The following is a 19754-nucleotide window of genomic DNA, read 5'->3' as shown; positions in this document are numbered from 1 at the left end:
CCTGGCTATTTTGAAAGATACCCGTGCGCTTATTGTCTTGTGTTTATATTCTGTTTACATGGGCACTAATTGACTTGAACGCTTGATTATGCTAGACTTCTGATTATGTTGGCTTAATGTTGTGTTCTTCGTTGTCTCATTTCTCGACTCATCTAGAAACGAACCAGAATTAACTGTGGGTTACTCTCACAGTCTGCAACTTGGAAAGCGCAAATATCATTATATCATGGTCAACATCAACATGGCTCACCCCAATCTACTTCATGGAAATGGACACTGTCCCATCCGCTGCTGACGAAGAGTCTTCTTGAACCCCTCCATTTCCTTGTACCCCTTGCCCTCAAAATACTTCGGTCCCAGATCAGGGGTTTGATAACCCTGTGGGTAATACTTATCGCCGTCATCGCCAGGCAAAGGTTGTCCGAGTGCCCACCTGAACCACGCCATGGGGCCCCAGCGGTTCCAGATCGTGGGCTGCACGTAGAACGGAGCTCCATCGTATACCAGCACCCAGTTGCGGCCATGTTTGTTCGGTTTATCGGTGAAAACATCTAAGCGCATGAAGTTGGGGCGTGGGAGGGATAAGTATCGCAGGTATAGTTTACGGAGCTTGAATATCAAGGCGAGTATGCCGCTGAACAATGCTGGTGGCTCTTCCATCCTAGAAAATGATACTGATTAGACTCTTTGTGAGGTGGTTGATGCGGCAGGAGACATACATCATTGCGGTTCGCAATCGATCTCCCATCAGATACGACACGAAGTATCCGCCCAACGGCTTTAAGAAGTTGGGCAAATTATACACTAGCACATCGATGGTCTTTTCCGCAATCTCCTTGTTGCGAGGGTGTGGCTTCATGTGCTGGGCTTCGTACTGCCCGCTCCATGCACCGATCTCCTCCAACCAGTGAATCCCATCTTGGAAGCCAGTCTTTCCAGAAGGCAAAGGGCCATAACTGATCCCCAGCGCATCACCAAGACTCTTCCAGTATGTCCCCACAGCGCAACGTTCCATTTCAGTCATCTCGCGCCACTCGAATTGTTTCACGAACCGGATTGGCTCGAGGGCGAACAGGCTGAGTGTGTATAGCATGTCGGCTTCGAGGATCTTGCCGCTCGCTCGATAGCCCTTGTGTAGGAAGTTGGTTCGGGCTATTGCTGTCTGCGCTCGCTCGGAACGTGGGTCGAAGGCCATGAATTCGCCGATCAGTGTGCCCGTGTCGGCATATCGTTTGAATGAGGTTGTAGAGTCTGATAATTGAGATGTCTTCAGGAGAAGGGTAGATATCGTTGGAATGCCATATGTCTGTCCCATGTTAGTTTCGAGTCATATACTCAGGAGGAGCTTTGCATACACGGAAAAGGGCAAACTGCAGGGACTTGAGCACAATAAATGGAAACTCGGTTTGCATGATTGTCTTTTGAATTGCCCAGGCATCTTGATCGGTCATGCTGCGCATAGCCTGTCTCGTTCCATAGTAACTATATTTCTTGTGGATGGTCTGTCGTCGTTGGAAACGAAGTGAAGATATCAACGCGAGATATGTTGCTAGCCCTAGTAGCCCACATAGTATCTGCTGATAGAGCGAGACTTGTAACAAAGAGTGAAATAGGGGGACATCCTTGATACTAGATATCTGGAGTGATGCCATCTCTTTAGCAAGGCGATGGGAATAACTCTGTATAGATTTGGGGAGATCTTTAAATAAAAATAGTATTTACTGAAATTCAGTCACCAAAATCGATCTTATATTCATTCTTCTATCAAGATATAGCCTCCATGACAATGAATATCAAGTGAAGTATGTAGATCTCATGTTAAAAATGAGCGGACCGAGGAGTATGGGCGATCTTGCGGGGAAATCCCACGGAAATGCATAAATTTGTGTATATGTGTGTGTTATATGGGATACTGTGCCAAGTAAAATGTAGATCAAACACTGTTGAGTTATATTTCACTAAGAGATCAAAAGACCGGAGTCGTGTGATTCTAGTATACCGAGGTTTGCAATCAACTCCGAATGATTCGGAGTTTGGACATTTAAGATCCAATTAGATCGACATCAGCCTGATCGACATAGTATCTTGGTCGGATGAATTAGAACCGACATCGTACGACATATATCCTTTGTCCCCTCGTGAGAAGAATAACCCCAATGTAGATTACTAATGTCTAAAAGATACATTAAATCTAGCAGAGTCTATGTACATTAATCTGCATCACTAAGATGAGAGCCCGTATCTTGAACATCAAGGCTTTCTCGGCTGTCCATTGCCAACTTGGCTGGTTATGTTGTAGTCGCCAAAGCAAGCTTCCTGGTACATGGCCTCCTTGTTCAGATCGGGAATAGCGCTAAGGAACTTTTTGACCTTGCAGAATCCATTCACAGAACCATCACAGACCTTGAGACCATCTAGAGGCACGGGCGCATTGTTCAGGACAAATCGGATGTAATCAGTAGTATGGGACTTGGAGGACAGATCCGGGTTCTTGTACTTCTGTACTTGGAGATGTTTGAACGAGACATCCTTGGGGCAGGTCCAAATCTCAGAGTATAGACGAGCGCCAAAGGGGGTCATCTGGTTGATGTTGAAGGTGCGGCGCGGGGCATGCTCAACCGAGACAGGCAAGCCATGGGGACCGTACTTGAAATAATCCAGACCCAAAGCAGCCAGTGCGGACACGATAACATCGTCGTGCGACATGTCCATATACAGTGGCTGGTCGAGCGGGAAAGACTTAGTGTTATCATCGTATGTGTAGTTGATGCTGCTGTCACTGCTCATGATGAGCTTGGACTGCAATCGTGCTGCCAGTTCCTGGACATAGCCAATTCCTTGAGCGCGGCCACTGGGGGAGCCAAACCCGAAGCTACCGTAAAATTGGAGATCGACGTAGTATTCATAGTCGCGCCACTCCTGCTCAGTGAAGAGCGCACAGAAAGATGATTGGCCCAGACTCGCATACTCATAGGGGCACATATTGAACATCGCCATAATGTCGGCAGCGTCAAGCTTCAGATCCTTGGGCAGGTGTGCAGCAAGGCGCTTCTGGACATTTTTAACAAGAGACGAAGCAAATATAGGGGCAGCATTGTCACCCGGTTCCAAGCCATTGAGACAGGCACTGGTTGACGACAGAGTGTTGTTGAAATCTTTGACCTCGGGGATTATTGTCAGATCATACTCCGAGTATGAGTTGTTGGCTCCTGTGTTTCCAAAGAAGCCACCCAGCCACCAGCGAGCACTCTCCAAAATCCGGGGGTATGAGGTCGAACGGAAAGTCGGCTTTGGACGCGCAGTGCCATTGGGATACACATTCAACGATGCATTCCAAGCCGCATCACCACTTCCTGCGTGATAGAGCAATCGGCCGTACTGGCTCCAGAATTGGGCGCCGGAACTGGCTTCGGTGGCGGCACCAGTGGGGAGTAGAGTGTTTGAACCCAGCATGTACTCCCAATCATTCAAGAAATCCAGAGCTCCAGAGCCGATCTTCTTGTGTGGATGTTTCTTGGAGTAGTTGGCCAGTTTCTGGGCGAAGTTTTCCAAGCCTTCCCCATCGAGCAACCATTGTGTCGGATACCGCTGGGCATGACGGTGTAGCACATGCACCTGTGACAGTTCACACTCTAATGGAAAACCTTTAGAGACATTGAAATCCAATGCATCGGCATAGGGACTGAGGTTGGCCCAGCTTGTTTTCATATCAAACCCGGACGGATACGAAAGACCGGTGGGACCAGGCTCGGCCGAGGAGGTGCTTGAGACCATTGCAGCAGTGCTGCCCACAATGGCCAACAGGACGACGGCAGATTGTAGAGACGCCATACCGATGTTTATTGTTTTTCACTAGATGAACTGAAAAAAAACAAAAGATGAATTGCCGACTTTTATATACATATTATTACAGCTGTGAGGGGGAACGAGGATCGACCAAATCCTTTGGTGTGGAAATGCTCTATACAGTCTTTTCCGCCGGCTTTGCCGTTTAAATCCGGCGCGATGTGACCTTAGACTTGATTTAATTAATATAGAATGGTTGTATTTTCTCAAGATAAGCTCTTGAGCGGTGATCTCCGAAGCTCCGAAGCTCCTGATATCACAGCCAAGGCCCTGGGGAAAAGGCTTAGCTGTGGATCACGTGAAATGATGCCTGAAGTTGATGCCTGTATTATCAGGCCTTTAGTTTGGGAAGCAGAGACTCGTACTTTCTCCAGGGCTCCCTTCTCTTTCTCCATTTTCTCTGTATCTCTCCTTATTCTCTCATAACTCTCTCCTTTAGTTCTGTTTCTTATTCGGTGCTGCTTGCAATATTGACACCGCTTCTTATTCCCTGCTGACATTAACATGAAGTACAAAGCCCTATAAGCCACATCACTGGCACAAGAGAAATATATGTTATACGGAGATTTTCAAGGGAAACCCCCCCCCAAAAAACAGGCCAACAGGCTGTGCTCATTAAATAGGCTTTCGATTCGTATAAACCTTGTGATGCATGAAAGAAAGGGTGACAGGAAAAACACATCACATCTCGGCACATGACGACCTTTTGCCAACACTCGGGCTTTGAGGTCAAGAAGACTTCAACCCTATATGATACCCCCCCGAAACACCCACTCGCTTACCTTGTACCAATTAGGGTCAGCGTAGACGCCATGTCGATGCGGCTGCTCGTATCCGACACGAGTCATTGAAGTCTACACTTCTTGGCATTGATCTGCATATCAACTGGACCAGCTCCAAATAAGGCTCATTATAGTTTCTGATTACGAGCTCATGAGCCGCATGTGAAAGAAATAAATCAAGGGATTCTGCCCCTTGAGGAAGATTCAATCGGTTTTTGTTTCTTTATTTTCATCTTGCACCTACACAGACTTCCAAAGTAGCTATATACTAGCTATATTGACTTCACTATGTTGGCCCTCAGTATTGTCTTGTATGCCTTATTAGGCACCTCCCTAGTCTTTGCAATCATCGAGCTGGGTCTCTCGGCTTTCATTGCGGCCGCATATTCTGGCACGCAAGAAATCGCAACCTGGAGTGCATATTCGGGCTATTCATACGGTCAAGTCAATGTGAAACCTCCGGCTATCCTCGTCTTCCTGGTCTTCTCTTCGGTTTGGACTATCCTGGTAACAGTCGCCGCCCTAGTGCTGCCCTGGTACTATACCCGTAAGGGCTTCGTGAGCGCAAAGCTCAACACTGTCCTCGCCGCTGCCTTTGTGGCCATTTACTTCGTCACTATGGTATTCTGGCTGGCATGCTTTGCTGACCTCGCCAGTCTCCTTGGTGGCGGCACTAGTACAAATCCCTACTACAATGCCGTACTTGCCTTTGGTGTGCTCCTTTGGTAAGTTCCTCGGATAAACTCCAGTCCATTCACATGCAGTACAAGAAACCAACCTGACGCTCAACTTATATATCTAGGTTACTCTTTGTTGCCCTCGTCGTATTCACCATTCTTGCCATGTGTGGTGTGTTGGTGTCTGACTGGGCTGGGTACCAGTCACTCAGGAAGGAGAACGGAGTTGGCGCACAACAGACTACTGCTGGCCCTGCTCACGAAGTGCCGATGAGTACGAATTCTATAGCTCAATGAAAGGTGTGATCTTGTGACGCTAAAGGGGTCTCATGAACAGCCGAACAGCCGATCGCTTAGCCTTTCTCTCGCCCTCGCCCACGCTGTGGAACCGAGCACCACCCAGGTCCACATGAGATCAGTCCAGCATAATCGTCGCAGTTTGGTTTTGGTCTCTCGGTGTGGCGTTGGTCGTGTCCGTCGCAAGGAATAATGGCTTTCATCGGGAATGGATCACATCTGCGTGTTTTCTCCATTCGTATACCACCTACAGTACTAATAATATGTTTCAATATTTGTTTCCATGTGATTATTAAGAGCATCTATGTCCATACAGTCCGCATCAAACCGCTGCCGTGCTGTTGCGACTAATCAAAGGGGGAGGTATATAGTCCAATCTATCGCTCGAACAAATTGCGCGCGTCGCAACCCGCAACTGTCAGTCGCCGTAAAAAGCAGAATGGTCAAGCCCGAGAAAAAGGTGAGAAGGTAAAAAGCAAACCCAACATGTATGTCCAGGATATAATGAATCGGCTATCGAGAAAGACCAGGTACGAGATGGAACTCAAACCAAAAAAAAAAGGAAAAATGAGATGGATAATGAGGCAATCAGACAGTGGTCTCTGCCACAGGCTCTTTTCCGTGAGTCTCCTCATGGTCATGCTTGGACTTCTTCTTCTTCTTGTCCTTGTCCTTCTCATCCTTGCCCTTTTTGCTCATGGCCTCGGCCATAAGCTGCTCGAAGGCCATGTAATCGCCTTCTTCCTCGGGATCGCGTGCGGCCTAGAAGCTAGTGGTTAGCATGATACCAATGGATGGAAAAGAGGTGTATATACCTTTGCATAGATGTTACCAGCGATCACAAGCGCATGCGCACGCTCAACGCGTTTCTCAAGTCGGGTCCGCTTGTCGTTCAGAATCTGGTCACAGACATCACGTAGGACACTCTGGATCTCAAACTTGCTGCCACGCCACGCCGCAGCGAGAATCTTGCCAGTGACTCTCTTCTCGTATTCAGCCTTCTTCTCGTCAGTCCAGTCCTCACCACCACGTTCCTCCATCTTAGCCATCTCCTCCATAGTCATCTGCGCATCGATGGCTGTGGAGATGGTAGTCCATGTCTCCTTCGCAAGGGTGCCCTTGTCCTTCAAACGAGAGAAGAAGCCAGAGATACCTAGGAACTTCTGTGACTTGAGGAACGAAGTACCCTTCTGAACGTAGGTTTGACCCACGGCGTGGAGAATTTCCAGACCGAAAGATTCCATCTTCAAGTTCTCGACCTCAAGTCGAATCTTCTCCTCGAAGGCATGGGACACATCCTTACCCTTGTCTGTCTCAGTCCAAACACTCAAACGATCAATCAGCTTGTTTGCCAGTGTGTTGACACGATCTTCGCGAGCCTTTCTGCGTTCATCCTCGAAGGCAGTAAGGCGTTCCTGCTGCTCCTTGGACAGACCCTTCTTCTTCTCTTTCTTGCGCAGCTCCTTCTCTTCCTGAGACAGACCGGCTGCCTCCATGCGAGCTTCTTCTTCAGACTTGTCCATAAGGGCTTGTTGGCCGAAGTTTCGTCGAGGTGTGCTGGCGCCAGAGCTCTGGTCGAAGGTTGGCTTCTCGGAGGGGCCAGCAGCAGCGGCAGCAGCTGCAGCAGGTGCGGCCCCTGTCGCGGGATCGTGGGGTTCGTAAGCAGGGGCAGGATCGCCACCTGCAGCCTTCACCTCCTCGTCGTGGATGTTGAGTTTTTCTTCCGCGGCCTGGGCCAGTTCTTCCTCCTCCATTTCCTGCATCGTGATGTCCATAGTCGCGGTGAGGTCCTTCATAAGGGAAATTTCGCCGATAAGATCAACAAAGGCCTCGCCACCGAAGATCATGCTGAAGAATTCGGACGGGTCCTCTGAACAAGACAAATCAGAAATGTTGTGCTGGGTATTAGCACGCATGTGATCGACGTACCGAAACCACCACCAGGCACCGACTCCTCCTTTCCAAATTTATCATATCGCTTTCGGAGATCTTCGTTGCTCAGGACTTGGTATGCTTCACCGATCTATAGCAGCAGAATGTCAGCCTCGGGTATTGTGCATCATCCCTGGGGTTGCGCAATCATACCGCCTGGAAGCGTTCGTGTGCGGTTTCGTCTCCGGGATTCTTATCTGTGATAATGCATTAGAAAGATCGACAAAGAACCGTAAGGTCAAAGGTGGTCATACCCGGGTGAGTGACAATAGCTAGCTTTCGGTAGGCCTTCTTGATCTCCAGTTCAGTGGCCGTAGGTGGCACACCCAGGGCGTCGTAGTAGGCAGTATCGGCAACCATCGTAGCGACCGAGCCTTGAGAACAGAAGAGGCGTCAAGGGAAGATATAAGTTTATCAAAGTCAAAGGTCTGAAGAAAACAAAAAAAAAAACCAGTGTTTAGGCAGAACCTCGAGATATTTTTCAGAAGTTGGCGCTGATATCATGTGGGGTTGTATGCATGGTTTGTTCCGGGTCACGTGCCAGCTAACTCTGCATTTAATCTGCTCTGGCCTTTTCCCCTTTTCCCTCCACCCCCCAATCCGAAGTTCCCCCAGGTTTTGTTGTTTTGTTTTCATTTATTCTCGGGCTTCAATTCCTTTCTCTACCTGCTTCAACTCTACTTCACTTTATGAACATTGCGCTGTGCCTTTTAATAATTCCTTGAACCTCCCCGGCTTCGCCTCCCCCCATCATGGGTCTCATCGGCAATGCTCTCTACTACTCCTTTCACCCCATGCAGCTGAGATCAATTCTCCAATGGTATGTCCTGGAATTTACAAATGTCACCTTCCTTTTTGAACTCCCTCGGTCGATTTTTACGCCTCTATTCTTTATGATGAGATACCATTAGTTATCCCTGTCTGAACTGTAACTGTTGAGAAAAAACAGCTCTGAAAGAATTTTGGCTCCCCCTACTCGGGAAAATTTGGACTCGACCTTGCCCCTTTTGAAACACATTGTGCCACTGCCGCGTGCGAAGCTAATCACACACGTCGCATAGGAAAGTCTGGCACAATCCGCCCCACGAGCGTAACGAGAAGAACGAGACCGAGAATCAGAAGACCTGCTTCAAATTTTTGGACAAGACCAGCCGCAGCTTTAGTGCCGTGATCAAGGAGTTACACCCGGAACTGTTGATCCCCATCTGCGTTTTCTACTTGGTTCTTCGTGGGCTGGATACCATCGAGGATGACACTTCCATTCCCCTGGCCACCAAGGAACCCCTCCTCCGGAACTTCAAGGATATCCTGACACAAGATGGCTGGACTTTCACTGGGAATCGACCGGAGGAGAAGGACCGTGAGCTGCTGGTTCAGTTCAACCACATCATCACTGAGTTTATGAATATGAAGCCTGAATACCAGGCTATCATCAAGGACATCACCGACAAGATGGGTAATGGCATGGCTGACTATGCCGTGAAGGCAGAGAACGACGATGCCAGTGTGAAGACGAAGGAGGAGTATGATCTGTACTGCTACTATGTTGCTGGGCTGGTTGGCGAGGGCCTCACTCGCCTCTTTGTCGAGGCCGGGTTTGGTAACCCGGCTTTGTTGAAGCGTCCCAAGTTGCACAAGTCCATGGGTCTCTTCCTCCAGAAGACCAACATCATCCGTGATATCCGGGAGGACTTCGATGATAACCGACGATTCTGGCCCCAAGAAATTTGGTCCAAGCATGTCGACAACTTTGAGGATCTCTTCAAGCCCGAGCATCTCGACGCAGCCCTCAACTGCAATTCGGAGATGGTCCTGAACGCCTTGGAGCACGCTGAGGAGTGCCTGTTCTACCTGGCCGGTCTGCGAGAGCAGAGTGTTTTTAACTTCTGTGCGATCCCGCAGTCCATGGCCATCGCCACAATGGAGTTGTGTTTCCGCAACCCCGACATCTTCAAGCGCAACATTAAGATCACCAAGGGAGATGCATGTGAACTCATGCACAAGTCTACCCAGAACTTGTCGGTTCTGTGCGACACCTTCCGCTTGTATACCCGCAAAATTCACAAAAAGAATACCCCCAAGGATCCCAACTTCCTGAAGATCAGCATTGTCTGCGGACAGATCGAGAAGTTCATTGAGACCATTTTCCCCACGCAATCCGCCGAGGCTGCCAACCGTAAGGTCTCTGGTGAGCTCACTGAGGCTGAGCTACAAAGGAAGAAAGAAGATGCCGAGAACAAGAATGATGTCTACTTCATGATGGCTCTCATGGGCATCATCGTTGTCATTATTGCTAGTGTCATGATCTTTGCAGCCTGGATGATGGGCGCTCGGTTCGACCTTGCCCTCAAGGAACTCACGTCCGGCAACTTCCGGCCGCCGGCCAGGAAGGAGCTTGAGCACCCGGAGCTTTGATTGTCTTATTATTCTCACATCCACGGCGTTACGACCTTTTACTGTCTAATATTTTCGATTCCCCCTCCCGGCGGCATATTGTCTTACTATTTTCTCGCCCGGCCCCGGTGCCCCCGATGTGTATTGATAATAACATAACTTTTTTTTCTTTTTCTTTTCTGTGCAAACGCTAACCTTGGCCATTTCCCACCCAACTTTCTAGCACGGATGTCAAATTGCGATCCGACCCTCTGATGGTCGAGGTCGCGCCGAAGAAGTGCTTATATCGAAATGGAGATTTAACTATTTCCCTAGCCAGTGAGTACTAGATTTTTGTCCAACGGTTCGCCCGAGGTGGCAAACATCCATTGAAGATCTGGAATATTCTCGTATATGTAAAATTTTGTATGTCTATAGGGAATGAAATCAACCTTGAACTTTTCCAACTAAAAATAGACCTGGGGAACATCGAATCAGAAGTTTCTGCTTTCACATCCCTAGATTACTTTACATTTACTATATACAACACTACGCACAGAGTGTTCTCTTTTATATCTTATTTCTCGGCAATAAATTGCTTCCAAGTGCCGTCTCATGCGTTTTCGCCTTTCCCCCCCATTACTCTTGGTTATCCCTCGACCGACTTTTCTTCCTCGAAATTTCAATACAATGGGTTCCAAAAAGATGGCTTCTTCTTCCGGGGACTCGAGTGACGCTCAGCCATTGTCCGCGAGTGATTTCCGGGCTTATAATCGCATGTCGGAGCAAATGGAAGGATTTGTAAGGTTACTATCGCCCACTTTTGTTTGCATTCCACTAACTCTCATACAGCATAGCCATTTCCGTTTAACCTGGAATCAGCTTTGGGAGGCATGTGAAAGCTCTGGAAAACGGGCACTCTCCGCCCGCCAGATGATTATGATGGGCCTTCAATTTTGCTCGCAATTGGACTTCCATCATTCCATCGAAGAGCAACATATCTTCCCCGTATTGGCGAAAAGGATGCCCGAGTTTCGAAAGGAGCTCGAGTTATTGAGTCAGCACAGACAGATTCATGCGGGACTTGAGAAACTCGAGAAGTATCTTGAGCAGTGTAGGTCCGGCGAGGAAGATATGCGCCGCGAAGAGGTGAAGCGGTTGATGGAAGGGTTTGGCAAGGTTCTGTGGACACATTTGGACCAAGAAGTGCAAACCCTTGGAGCTGCCAATATGCGCAAGTTCTGGTCTCTTGCCGAGATGCGTCAACTTCCTATGTGACCTCATTTTGAGAAACGGAGGCGAGGATTGCAGTTCCACGCAAGTTTTTCGCTCGATTTTCACTATCAAGCCTTCTATTTCTTATTTTGTCATGTATCTGTGTGTCCATTTGAATTTATTTACGACTTCTTATTTTCCTATTTGCGTCTGAAAAGGAAGCTATGTTGGCTTCCAGGAGATTTGATTCCTTCAATATCCATCCCATCTGGTACAGATCAGCAAGAGTTGTGAAATTGATCTGCCACTGCACAAGAATAGCTCAAGTCAAGGACTGCTAATATGGTGTACTGTTCCCGGATGCTCCGCCACGGCAGATTCAGGAATGTGAACACGGTGAACACGTTGTCATCCCTTGCTTGGTATGCATACTAACCGCACGCAGGTGACATTACAAGTGCGCTCCCATGAGTTTTGCTGTAAAACCTCCTCCCACACCGGCTTTTGTTTCGTTCTATCAGCGATGTCGTCTCCCACAAGGAGTCTCGGTTTCACAGATCGGTAGATGAGAATGGGTCAATAGTACCAAGTGGTCACCAAAACCCACAAATGTGGAATAATCCTACAGCCCGGGAACATCGACACTTGCAAACAACATATGCACTATTAATCTTCAATGAGATGCGTGTCACTTCAAGTTGGTCGAATCTCGTGGCTTGCAAGATATCGGGATCTGGCGATCTTCGTCTGATCCGTCAAGGCTCCGCTGTCAGACGTTTCTGTCTCCAGGAATGTGTCTGTCACAGAAACTCGCAAGATCGGCTGAGCTGCTCATTTGATTCAGGTCTAACGTCATGACGACAATGGAAATGCAACTTTGGCCTAGATCATGCGCAATTACCGGGGAAAGAGAGAAGATCAACACAATTACAATTGTAATTGCACGTCATGAAAGAGTTATCGCTATTCACATACCGGGGAATGACCTGCTTTTCTTCCCTTTCCATATCTGCTCTTTAGTGGGTCCATAACTGTCTCTCATCTTGTGTCTGGGGTCACCGGTACTACGCCACGAGCTCCGATTCCCCATGCGGATTTGGTGTGATATCGTGCCGCATGCAAATTACATGAGATGCAGAATATAAGCACCATCAAGGCCGTGCCTAAAGGATATTAGGCTCGTCAGGTCACAGCTCCACCTTAAAGCTATACCGTTCCAGGATCTGCTCAACCCCACCATCAGCGCCAATATGAAGTTCACAACCACTACAATCCTGACTACCGCTATACTAGCCGGCAGCTCTATCGCTGCCCCTCGCAGCGGCCTGAGTGACCGCCTGCAGGCCCGTGGCGCTCTATCACGACAGTCACTACCCGCTGAAAAGAAAGGCGTTCTGCTCAAGCAAACAACCCAGGGAGCCAATGTCCAATATAGCAAGAACTGGGCTGGAGTGGTGCGCGAGAAGCCACCCCCCAGTGCCACTTACACCGCTGTGTCTGCAACGTTCACTGTCCCCGAGCCAACGGCCACCGATAAGTCTGGCGAGATGCAGGCTGTGTCAGCCTGGGTCGGTATTGATGGCGACACTTACACCAAAGCCATTCTGCAGACTGGCATCGATGCATATATCCAGAATGGCAAACAGACATTTGACGCCTGGTACGAGTGGTATCCCTTGAGTGCGGAGAACTTTGACCTGGAATTGTCTGCAGGCGACGTTGTCGTTGCGAAAGTGAAATCATATTCGCCCAGCAAGGGTGTTGCCATCATCGAGAATAAGTCGAGCGGCCAGAGTGTGACCAAGACTCTATCTGCACCCTCGGCCTCCGCTACTCTCGCTGGTCAAAACGCCGAATGGATAGTTGAGGATTTCAACTCCGGTACCAGCATGGTTCCCTTGGCCAACTTCGGCAAGATCGACTTTGCTGGTGCCCAGGCTGAAGCCGGTGGTGCGAAGTATGGTGTCAACAACGTTGCCGTTTTGGATATCCAGCAGAATGGTAACGTGAAGGCCCACGTTAAAATCCTAAGTGACAGCGAGTTCTCTGTTACTTATCAGTAACATGATATACATATTCATGCAGGCCTTTTGATTTGGGAGTTGATAAGTTTGGTTTTTTGTACAATGGGTGATATTTCGTCATGTATGTCAATCGAGACAAGTGGACATCTGTCAATAAACTGGGAGGTATGCTTTTTTGACACCAATTTACTGCAATTTATCTAAAAAATAAAAGGCTCCCTCCCGCATTTACGTCTATTATAAACAGAAGGCCGCGATCTCCCGTCAATTTCATTATGAGTCATCGTGTTGCTTAGCCGTGGACCTCCAGGGCTAGGTAGCGCTTGAGGTTAACGACAAGTCAAGATCTCTATTGACTTTTGAACCTCTCGTTTTCCCTTTATTTTCCTCTCTGTCATGAACATCCAAATAGAGCCAGCGCGATTCCCCGACGATATTGATTCTATCCTGTCATTGTTTTCTGGCTATGCCTCATCCCTTGGCATCGACCTCACCTTTCAATCATTCCAAGAGGAACTTGATTCCCTCCCTGGGAAATATGCCCCATCTCAAAGGGGGTCTCTCTTGATCGCACGGGCATATATGGGCATTCGAGAGCATAATACGAACGCTGGACTGAACTTAATGATCTCCCAGTCCCCCTCTGTTCTTGGATGTGTAGCACTTCGGCGCAGCTCTGATGGCTGGTGCGAGATGAAGCGTCTGTATGTTCTCAAGGAAGCACGCGGAGAACACCTGGGTGAAAAACTCGTCCAAGCGATCCTCGTACAAGCCAGAGATCTGGGTTACCGCGGAATGCGCCTAGACACACTACCTGAAATGACAGCGGCACAACAGTTATATCGGAAATATGGATTTGTGGATATTGCACCGTATTACGAGACTCCAATTCAAAGGACGGTTTTCATGGGTTGTGAGTTTTCATGATTATGGTACTTGGTCTATTCTTTTCTCGATCTGGTCTGGATATATTAGAAGGGAAAGATGGGAAAGCGAAAAATGTGCCCAACAATGCAGTGTCGATCACCTCGGCCCAAGAATATTCAACATGCTTTGTGCCCAAAAAGTATCGTAATTCAAGATTTCAGACGATCTAGCATCATTTAAACGTCCACTTTCCCTGGGCAACTCGGATATAAGTGTCGGGGATTTCCAAATTAGGACCTCGGATGAGAGAGCATATCACTATAAATCCCACCTCAGATATTCGTGACGGCTACTTGATATACACTAAACCAGAGGCTCTTCACCATGACACCCTCAGATCAGCCCCTCGAAGTCCTTGTGATCGGCGCAGGCATTGCTGGTCTCTCGGCAGCTATTGCCCTCGGAAAGCAGGGGCACCATGTGGTGGTATGTCCCCAGAAACAACCATCAAGCTTGTTGCAAACCTAATTTCTCACTTTTGCTTAGATTCTGGAAAAATCGGCTTTTTTGAAGGAGACTGGTGCCGCAGTCCATTTGCCGCCGAATTGCACTGCCTTGCTACGCTGGATGGGCATTGATCCAGTTGATTTCGGGGGCACATTGCTGCATGAGGTCAGATTTGTCTCTTGACAAGAAGAGTGGCTTAAATTGATCTTTTTTTCGGCTTTCTCCAGATACACCGATATGGATTCGATGGGGAGTTGACGTACAAGAGAGAATTTGCCGATACTCGTCGTCATTGGCAAGCAGTAGGCGAATGAAGCGGATCTAGCCAGGACAATGTTCTAATTCTAACACAGGAGTGGTATCTGGTGCATCGGGTTGAGCTGCACAATCACCTCAAGCAACGCGCCCTTGAAACCGGAACACTGCATACACGGTGTAAAGTCACCGAGGTCAATCTGGAGGGGGTTTGCCCGTCAGTCACCCTCGCTGATGGTCGCACTTTCAAAGCTGATCTGCTCCTTGGTGCAGATGGACTGCATGTATGAATATCAGATTATCATTACCGGTGTCTGCCCTACTCTCGTCTCTGTTCTGACTGTTTTATAGTCAGAAATTCGCCAGAGTATTGCCCCGGGCTCTCCCTCCCCATACCCCGTGGGCAAGTCATGCTTTCGTTGGCTCCTTCCCACAGATCAACTAAGGCAAGATGTAAACACTGTGGACTTTGTGCGAGACACTGGCGTGTTTATTGAGTGGGCATCTGATGATCGGCGACTCGTGGCTTACCCTTGCTCTGATAGCAAAATCCTCAATCTTTGTGCTTTTGTCCCATTAAATGAAGTTCAAGCAGATAATCAAAGCGAAAGTAAGATATTCTTGGGGTTTGGCCTAGAAAGGCACTGACAAATTGACATTGATAGGCTGGCAGGCAGCTGGAGACAAGACTACGATTGTCAACGCCTTTTCCAACTTTTCACCTGGTGTTCAGCAAATCATCGCAAGCGCGGACAAAAACCTCAAAGTATGGGATTTGTACGATATGGAGGCGCTGCCGACCTGGATTCGAGGCCATGCTGCTCTTCTGGGAGACGCCGCACATCCGTTCCAGCCATGTAAGCAAATCAATAACTTTAAATTGACAAACTGAATACGCGATATAAGCTGACAACTCGATAGACATGGGACAGGGGGCAGCTATGGCAATTGAAGATGCTATCAGCATTGCCACCTTGCTTCCTTATGGTAGCACACCGCACGATATCCCCATGCGACTCGAAATGTATCAAATGGCTCGTCGACCGCGGGTCGACCTTGTCCTCCACTATACTCGGATGAACGGACGGGATGAAAATGATGTATCTGGCGATAGAATATCGGGTACGTTAAGCCCTAAGCCTCAGAATACATTTCAACTGACAGAGATAGCTGCGGAAATGGTGAAAATCATGAATATTTGTTTCTCACACAATGAGATTGAGCACTCCACAAACTTGCTGGTAAATCAATAGAATAATCACAGAGATGAATGGGAATACACCGTGCCTGTCTTGTCTCTGTTGGTTCAGATTGTTTGATATAGAAATCCAGGCCTAAATTCCAGGCACTAACTTTATGCCTCAGGCTTCAATCAAGCTTGGGCCAATCACTCTTGGCCGCGCCCCTTTAAAATGAAACAGAGGACTCCTTGAGGATCATGTAGAAAATGTCTGGATATTTAGATCCAAATTATCCGCAAGATTCATTTCGCGTCAGGCGTAAGCCCGTGTCAAATCCGAACTTGCGAGCTACGGCGCATGCCGATCAGCGGGACGCAGCCTATGCTACCAGTACTCCGTCTCTTGTGCCACCATCATTACAGCCCCCGTCATATACGGACCTTTATGGACCGCCCCCCAGGTCTATAAGTCCAGGCTCACTGCCGCGACCTAGGACAGCGGGGCCAACTTCATCTCCGACTCCTCCGCCTCCGACGCCTGTTCAAAAGGCATACAGTGAAGCTCGGCATTTTCTCACTGGTCTAATCAGTCGTCCGACGGAATCAAACAAACATGTCACCATTTTGCGACATTCCCATGGACTGGTCTTCTACCGTGGACCCACTACTTCGGTCGCTATATCAATCTTCTCCGATGTCCCGTTACCACCTGAACACACCTTGTGGTTGCAGAGCAAAGGTTGGACCGGGAAGACCGGGATGCAATTCAAGTCATTCCTCCGTCTCCGAGATAGCTGGCTAGATGTGACTCCGGGTATGCCATTGAGGGCTGATCAGGTTACCCCGGATGATGAACGAGCTTGGCAACGCGACATCAAGAAATTCCGAAAGAAGGCTCCGCCCCGTCCGCGCGACACACATCAGCTACGTGAAACTGCCGTTGTGCGGATTCCCGCCGAAGCAGGCGATGGTTATTTTCAACTAGTTCTCTGCCAAGGACTCAAGAAGAAAGTGCTTGGCAATAGCCCTGTGTTCCGTGTTCTCTCGACGTCTACTGCCCCCAGCTCTATCCGTGGTGCGAGCTTGAGCACGTTGCCACTGGAGGTTGGGGCGATGGTTGTGAGTCTTTACGCCCACACTGCAGCGCGAACTGTGGCAGGCCCAGCTGCTATGGCGGTTCAATCCAAAGTTGCTCCGTTCCAAGCTAAAGCTGCTGCGCTTCGTCCATCGTGGGTGACCAAGACTGTGGTACAAAAGGCTTACGCGACTACTGGTATCGAGAACCGTGTGGGCGGTATCATAAACGGCCCCAAAGGCCCCATTGGGCGATCCCAGATAAATCTAGCAGCGCCAGAAATAGCTGGAAGCAGCCCGGTCTCTATCGATGTCGGTCCTCAGCCACCGTTTCCTATGACATTCAAAGCTCGCTGTCAAACCGATCAAATCTCCTATCCCAGCAACCCTGATGATATACCGAAGTTGAGCTTGGTTAGAATGCCAGACTGGGTGACTGAGCAGTTAAGGGGCTACTTCTTCGGCTGGGCCCGATTTGACACTGGGTCGAGCAAAGGCCCTTCGATTGGTGAATGGTGCCCAGCGATCTTGTCTGTGCGGGCATTGGATCCACTACAGGCGGCGAGAGTAAATCTGGCTCAGGTATCGAAACGCGTGGTCGCAATTCGCCTCCTCGAGGATGTTCCTCCTCAAACAAGCAAAATCGAGATTCGTGTTTTGGGTTATCTCCGCGCTGAAATCCCACCGCCCACTGGGACCACGAGCAAAGAGCTCGTTGACGCGCAAGCCGCAGCTGCAGAGGCGGCTCTGCTCGCTGATGTATACGACGCATCTGTTGTGCAGGATACTCTGGCCCATCCTGCGTGGGCCGCGGAACACCCAGCGGTCTTGGACCTCCAACAAGACTCGAGTTGGATTGATCGCACGGTCGAGGGATACACCAATATCATCACCCGTGGACAGAAGTTGGTAGAGCAAGTTCCATTACACCTGATTGGAGTTCGGTCTGTCACCGATGAGCTCAGAGAGAGCCAAATTGCTGTAAATGGGTTTTTTATTGTCCGATAATCCTTGTTGCAGACGCATAGTGGAGTATGTTATGTACAACCTTCGATATAATAATATTTCATTATTCAAGATGTGTTTCAGCAAAAATCCAAAGTTGAACTGCCTCCCATGGCCCAATATTTACAAACACACATGATACTCGTTAAATCAAAACCAAACACACTCAAGCTCCAACCGGAGGCTCCGACGCCGCCAAGTTACATTGACGGAACAATCGCACCTCGTCAGGTTTGAACGCACCAACCACGGAATGCAGAACGCCGCGGTTGTTGAATAACACCAAGTCGTCATCCTCCCAGTCATGCGGATATACATACTCAGGGCTGATAGCCGGCCGCTGCAACTTATAGACAATATCCCGTACACGGGCCAAGTCGTCGATCGTGGTTCCATCGGCGCAATGGATCCGGCGCACGGCAGAGGGATGGATCTGCAGAGCCAATTTGCCCGTCACTGGGTTTTTCCAGGTCATCGGGAATACCATGATCTTGCTAGGGTCGATAGGTGGCAGTTCTGAGTCGGGCAACTCAAGGCCTTCTGAGTGAATACCGAGCCCAGTGGAACGGGAATGGGCTTGGCTCATCCAGATGTAACTGTTCGTGGGTTAGCTTAGTTAATTAAAAGCATGGGCATATCACTGGAGATCTTACGGATGAGGAGCATATTCCATTTTGCTCGTCTTCACGAACTCCTTATCCTCGGGCGAAAGAAGTTCAAACATCCGCTCGCCACTCACAAACGCCGTTGTGCCAAGTGGTACATCCATTGTTTCTTCGGTTCCATCATCATACAATAATGTCTGCCGGCGGCCTTTAGGCACACTCACAGCCATAAGCGTTGTCACCTGGGGCGGGTATAGGTCGTAAAGTGCAGCATCGATGTGCCAGCGATAAAACCGCGTGAATTCATAGTCCTTCTCGTCCGGGATATGATCCTGGTGGAATGTCCGGTGGTGAGGGTGTCGCAATGTTATATCTTTGAGACCCTCGTACGAATCAACATGTCCATTTCCAATCACCTGCACTTGTGGCTGATGAGGGACAGTCTTGAGATCAGGATGGAGAATGCTTCGCTTCGCATCGATGGTCTTGCCATGTCCGTAGTTATCGGAGGCTGGATCGAAACGTTTGGTCAGTTCATACTGGGCTTTAGGTGATAGCCCTTTCTGGTGCTTGAACACCACAACGTGGTGCTCGTAGAGGGCTTTCCGAATAATAGCAAATTGCTCCTCTATATGATCATTAGCTGGTGCTCGTTTATAGTTGGAAGTAATGCACAAACCAGTCAGATTTTCCAAATCACCACCGCGAATCTCAGCACCGAAATCAATGCTTGATCCCGGAGGAGGCTGAAGCGGATGGATAGTAATGGGTAGCACGGCCATAGGTTCGGATTCTTCAAATTTTCGGGTTCACAGGTCGAAACCAAATGTTCAGAGGATGTTCTACAAGACAGTATTTAAACGTGTGGGCTGATACTACAGGGTTCAGTTCTCCAGACCAGATTGTAGACGGTCCACGGCGTATACCGAATATAAGAGAGAGTCCACTGGTTATTTTCCCAATGGAATGGGTTGATAAGACAATCTCCGAATTCCGGAGTAATAAGATGTTGGAGAATTGGAATTTATTAGTTGTTATTGGACGTTACTGGATGTTGTTGGACATTAATATGGTGATAAGGCGGGTGAGTGGCAGCAACATACCCGCTCTGGTAT

At 48.7% G+C, this 19754-nt stretch overlaps 9 protein-coding genes across 9 annotated transcripts; 5 read left to right on the top strand and 4 right to left on the bottom strand.

Annotated features, from left to right (window-relative positions):
* Nucleotides 1-261: 261 nt before the first annotated feature.
* Nucleotides 262-1451, bottom strand: N7517_010195 (uncharacterized protein; the record flags this gene model as incomplete). Its single annotated transcript, XM_056727918.1, has 3 exons — nt 262-661; nt 720-1306; nt 1356-1451. 3 exons carry the CDS (start codon nt 1449-1451, stop codon nt 262-264), a joined length of 1083 nt encoding a protein of 360 aa, XP_056573733.1.
* Nucleotides 1452-2250: 799 nt separating this feature from the next.
* N7517_010194 (histidine phosphatase family protein) lies at nt 2251-3831 on the bottom strand (the record flags this gene model as incomplete). The annotated part of the gene is made up of 1 exon (XM_056727917.1): nt 2251-3831. The coding sequence occupies one exon, from the start codon at nt 3829-3831 to the stop codon at nt 2251-2253; it is 1581 nt and encodes a 526-aa protein (XP_056573732.1).
* A 1085-nt stretch (nt 3832-4916) lies between these two features.
* On the top strand, nt 4917-5662 carry N7517_010193 (uncharacterized protein; the record flags this gene model as incomplete). Its single annotated transcript, XM_056727916.1, has 3 exons — nt 4917-5353; nt 5431-5579; nt 5643-5662. The coding sequence occupies 3 exons, from the start codon at nt 4917-4919 to the stop codon at nt 5660-5662; spliced, it is 606 nt and encodes a 201-aa protein (XP_056573731.1).
* A 528-nt stretch (nt 5663-6190) lies between these two features.
* On the bottom strand, nt 6191-7894 carry N7517_010192 (DnaJ domain protein; the record flags this gene model as incomplete). The annotated part of the gene is made up of 5 exons (XM_056727915.1): nt 6191-6364; nt 6418-7472; nt 7532-7625; nt 7688-7731; nt 7789-7894. The coding sequence occupies 5 exons, from the start codon at nt 7892-7894 to the stop codon at nt 6191-6193; spliced, it is 1473 nt and encodes a 490-aa protein (XP_056573730.1).
* A 392-nt stretch (nt 7895-8286) lies between these two features.
* erg9 (bifunctional farnesyl-diphosphate farnesyltransferase/squalene synthase) lies at nt 8287-9949 on the top strand (the record flags this gene model as incomplete). The annotated part of the gene is made up of 2 exons (XM_056727914.1): nt 8287-8354; nt 8596-9949. The coding sequence occupies 2 exons, from the start codon at nt 8287-8289 to the stop codon at nt 9947-9949; spliced, it is 1422 nt and encodes a 473-aa protein (XP_056573729.1).
* A 648-nt stretch (nt 9950-10597) lies between these two features.
* N7517_010190 (hemerythrin domain-containing protein) lies at nt 10598-11185 on the top strand (the record flags this gene model as incomplete). Its single annotated transcript, XM_056727913.1, has 2 exons — nt 10598-10708; nt 10760-11185. The coding sequence occupies 2 exons, from the start codon at nt 10598-10600 to the stop codon at nt 11183-11185; spliced, it is 537 nt and encodes a 178-aa protein (XP_056573728.1).
* Nucleotides 11186-12372: 1187 nt separating this feature from the next.
* N7517_010189 (A4/G1 family peptidase) lies at nt 12373-13185 on the top strand (the record flags this gene model as incomplete). Its single annotated transcript, XM_056727912.1, has 1 exon — nt 12373-13185. One exon carries the CDS (start codon nt 12373-12375, stop codon nt 13183-13185), a length of 813 nt encoding a protein of 270 aa, XP_056573727.1.
* Nucleotides 13186-14397: 1212 nt separating this feature from the next.
* On the top strand, nt 14398-18037 carry N7517_010188 (LipA and NB-ARC domain protein; the record flags this gene model as incomplete). Its single annotated transcript, XM_056727911.1, has 7 exons — nt 14398-14499; nt 14560-14685; nt 14874-15059; nt 15127-15385; nt 15441-15632; nt 15697-15897; nt 16431-18037. 7 exons carry the CDS (start codon nt 14398-14400, stop codon nt 18035-18037), a joined length of 2673 nt encoding a protein of 890 aa, XP_056573726.1.
* A 163-nt stretch (nt 18038-18200) lies between these two features.
* On the bottom strand, nt 18201-19421 carry N7517_010187 (TauD/TfdA dioxygenase family protein; the record flags this gene model as incomplete). Its single annotated transcript, XM_056727910.1, has 3 exons — nt 18201-18630; nt 18688-19267; nt 19319-19421. The coding sequence occupies 3 exons, from the start codon at nt 19419-19421 to the stop codon at nt 18201-18203; spliced, it is 1113 nt and encodes a 370-aa protein (XP_056573725.1).
* Nucleotides 19422-19754: the final 333 nt, after the last annotated feature.

This window comes from Penicillium concentricum (assembly GCF_028827145.1).
Source record: "Penicillium concentricum strain IBT 3081 chromosome Unknown utg000006l_segment0_segment0, whole genome shotgun sequence".
Classification (NCBI taxonomy): Eukaryota; Fungi; Ascomycota; class Eurotiomycetes; order Eurotiales; family Aspergillaceae; genus Penicillium; species Penicillium concentricum.
Note: the sequence above shows the minus strand (reverse complement) of the source record. Positions and strands in the feature narration are given on the sequence as shown.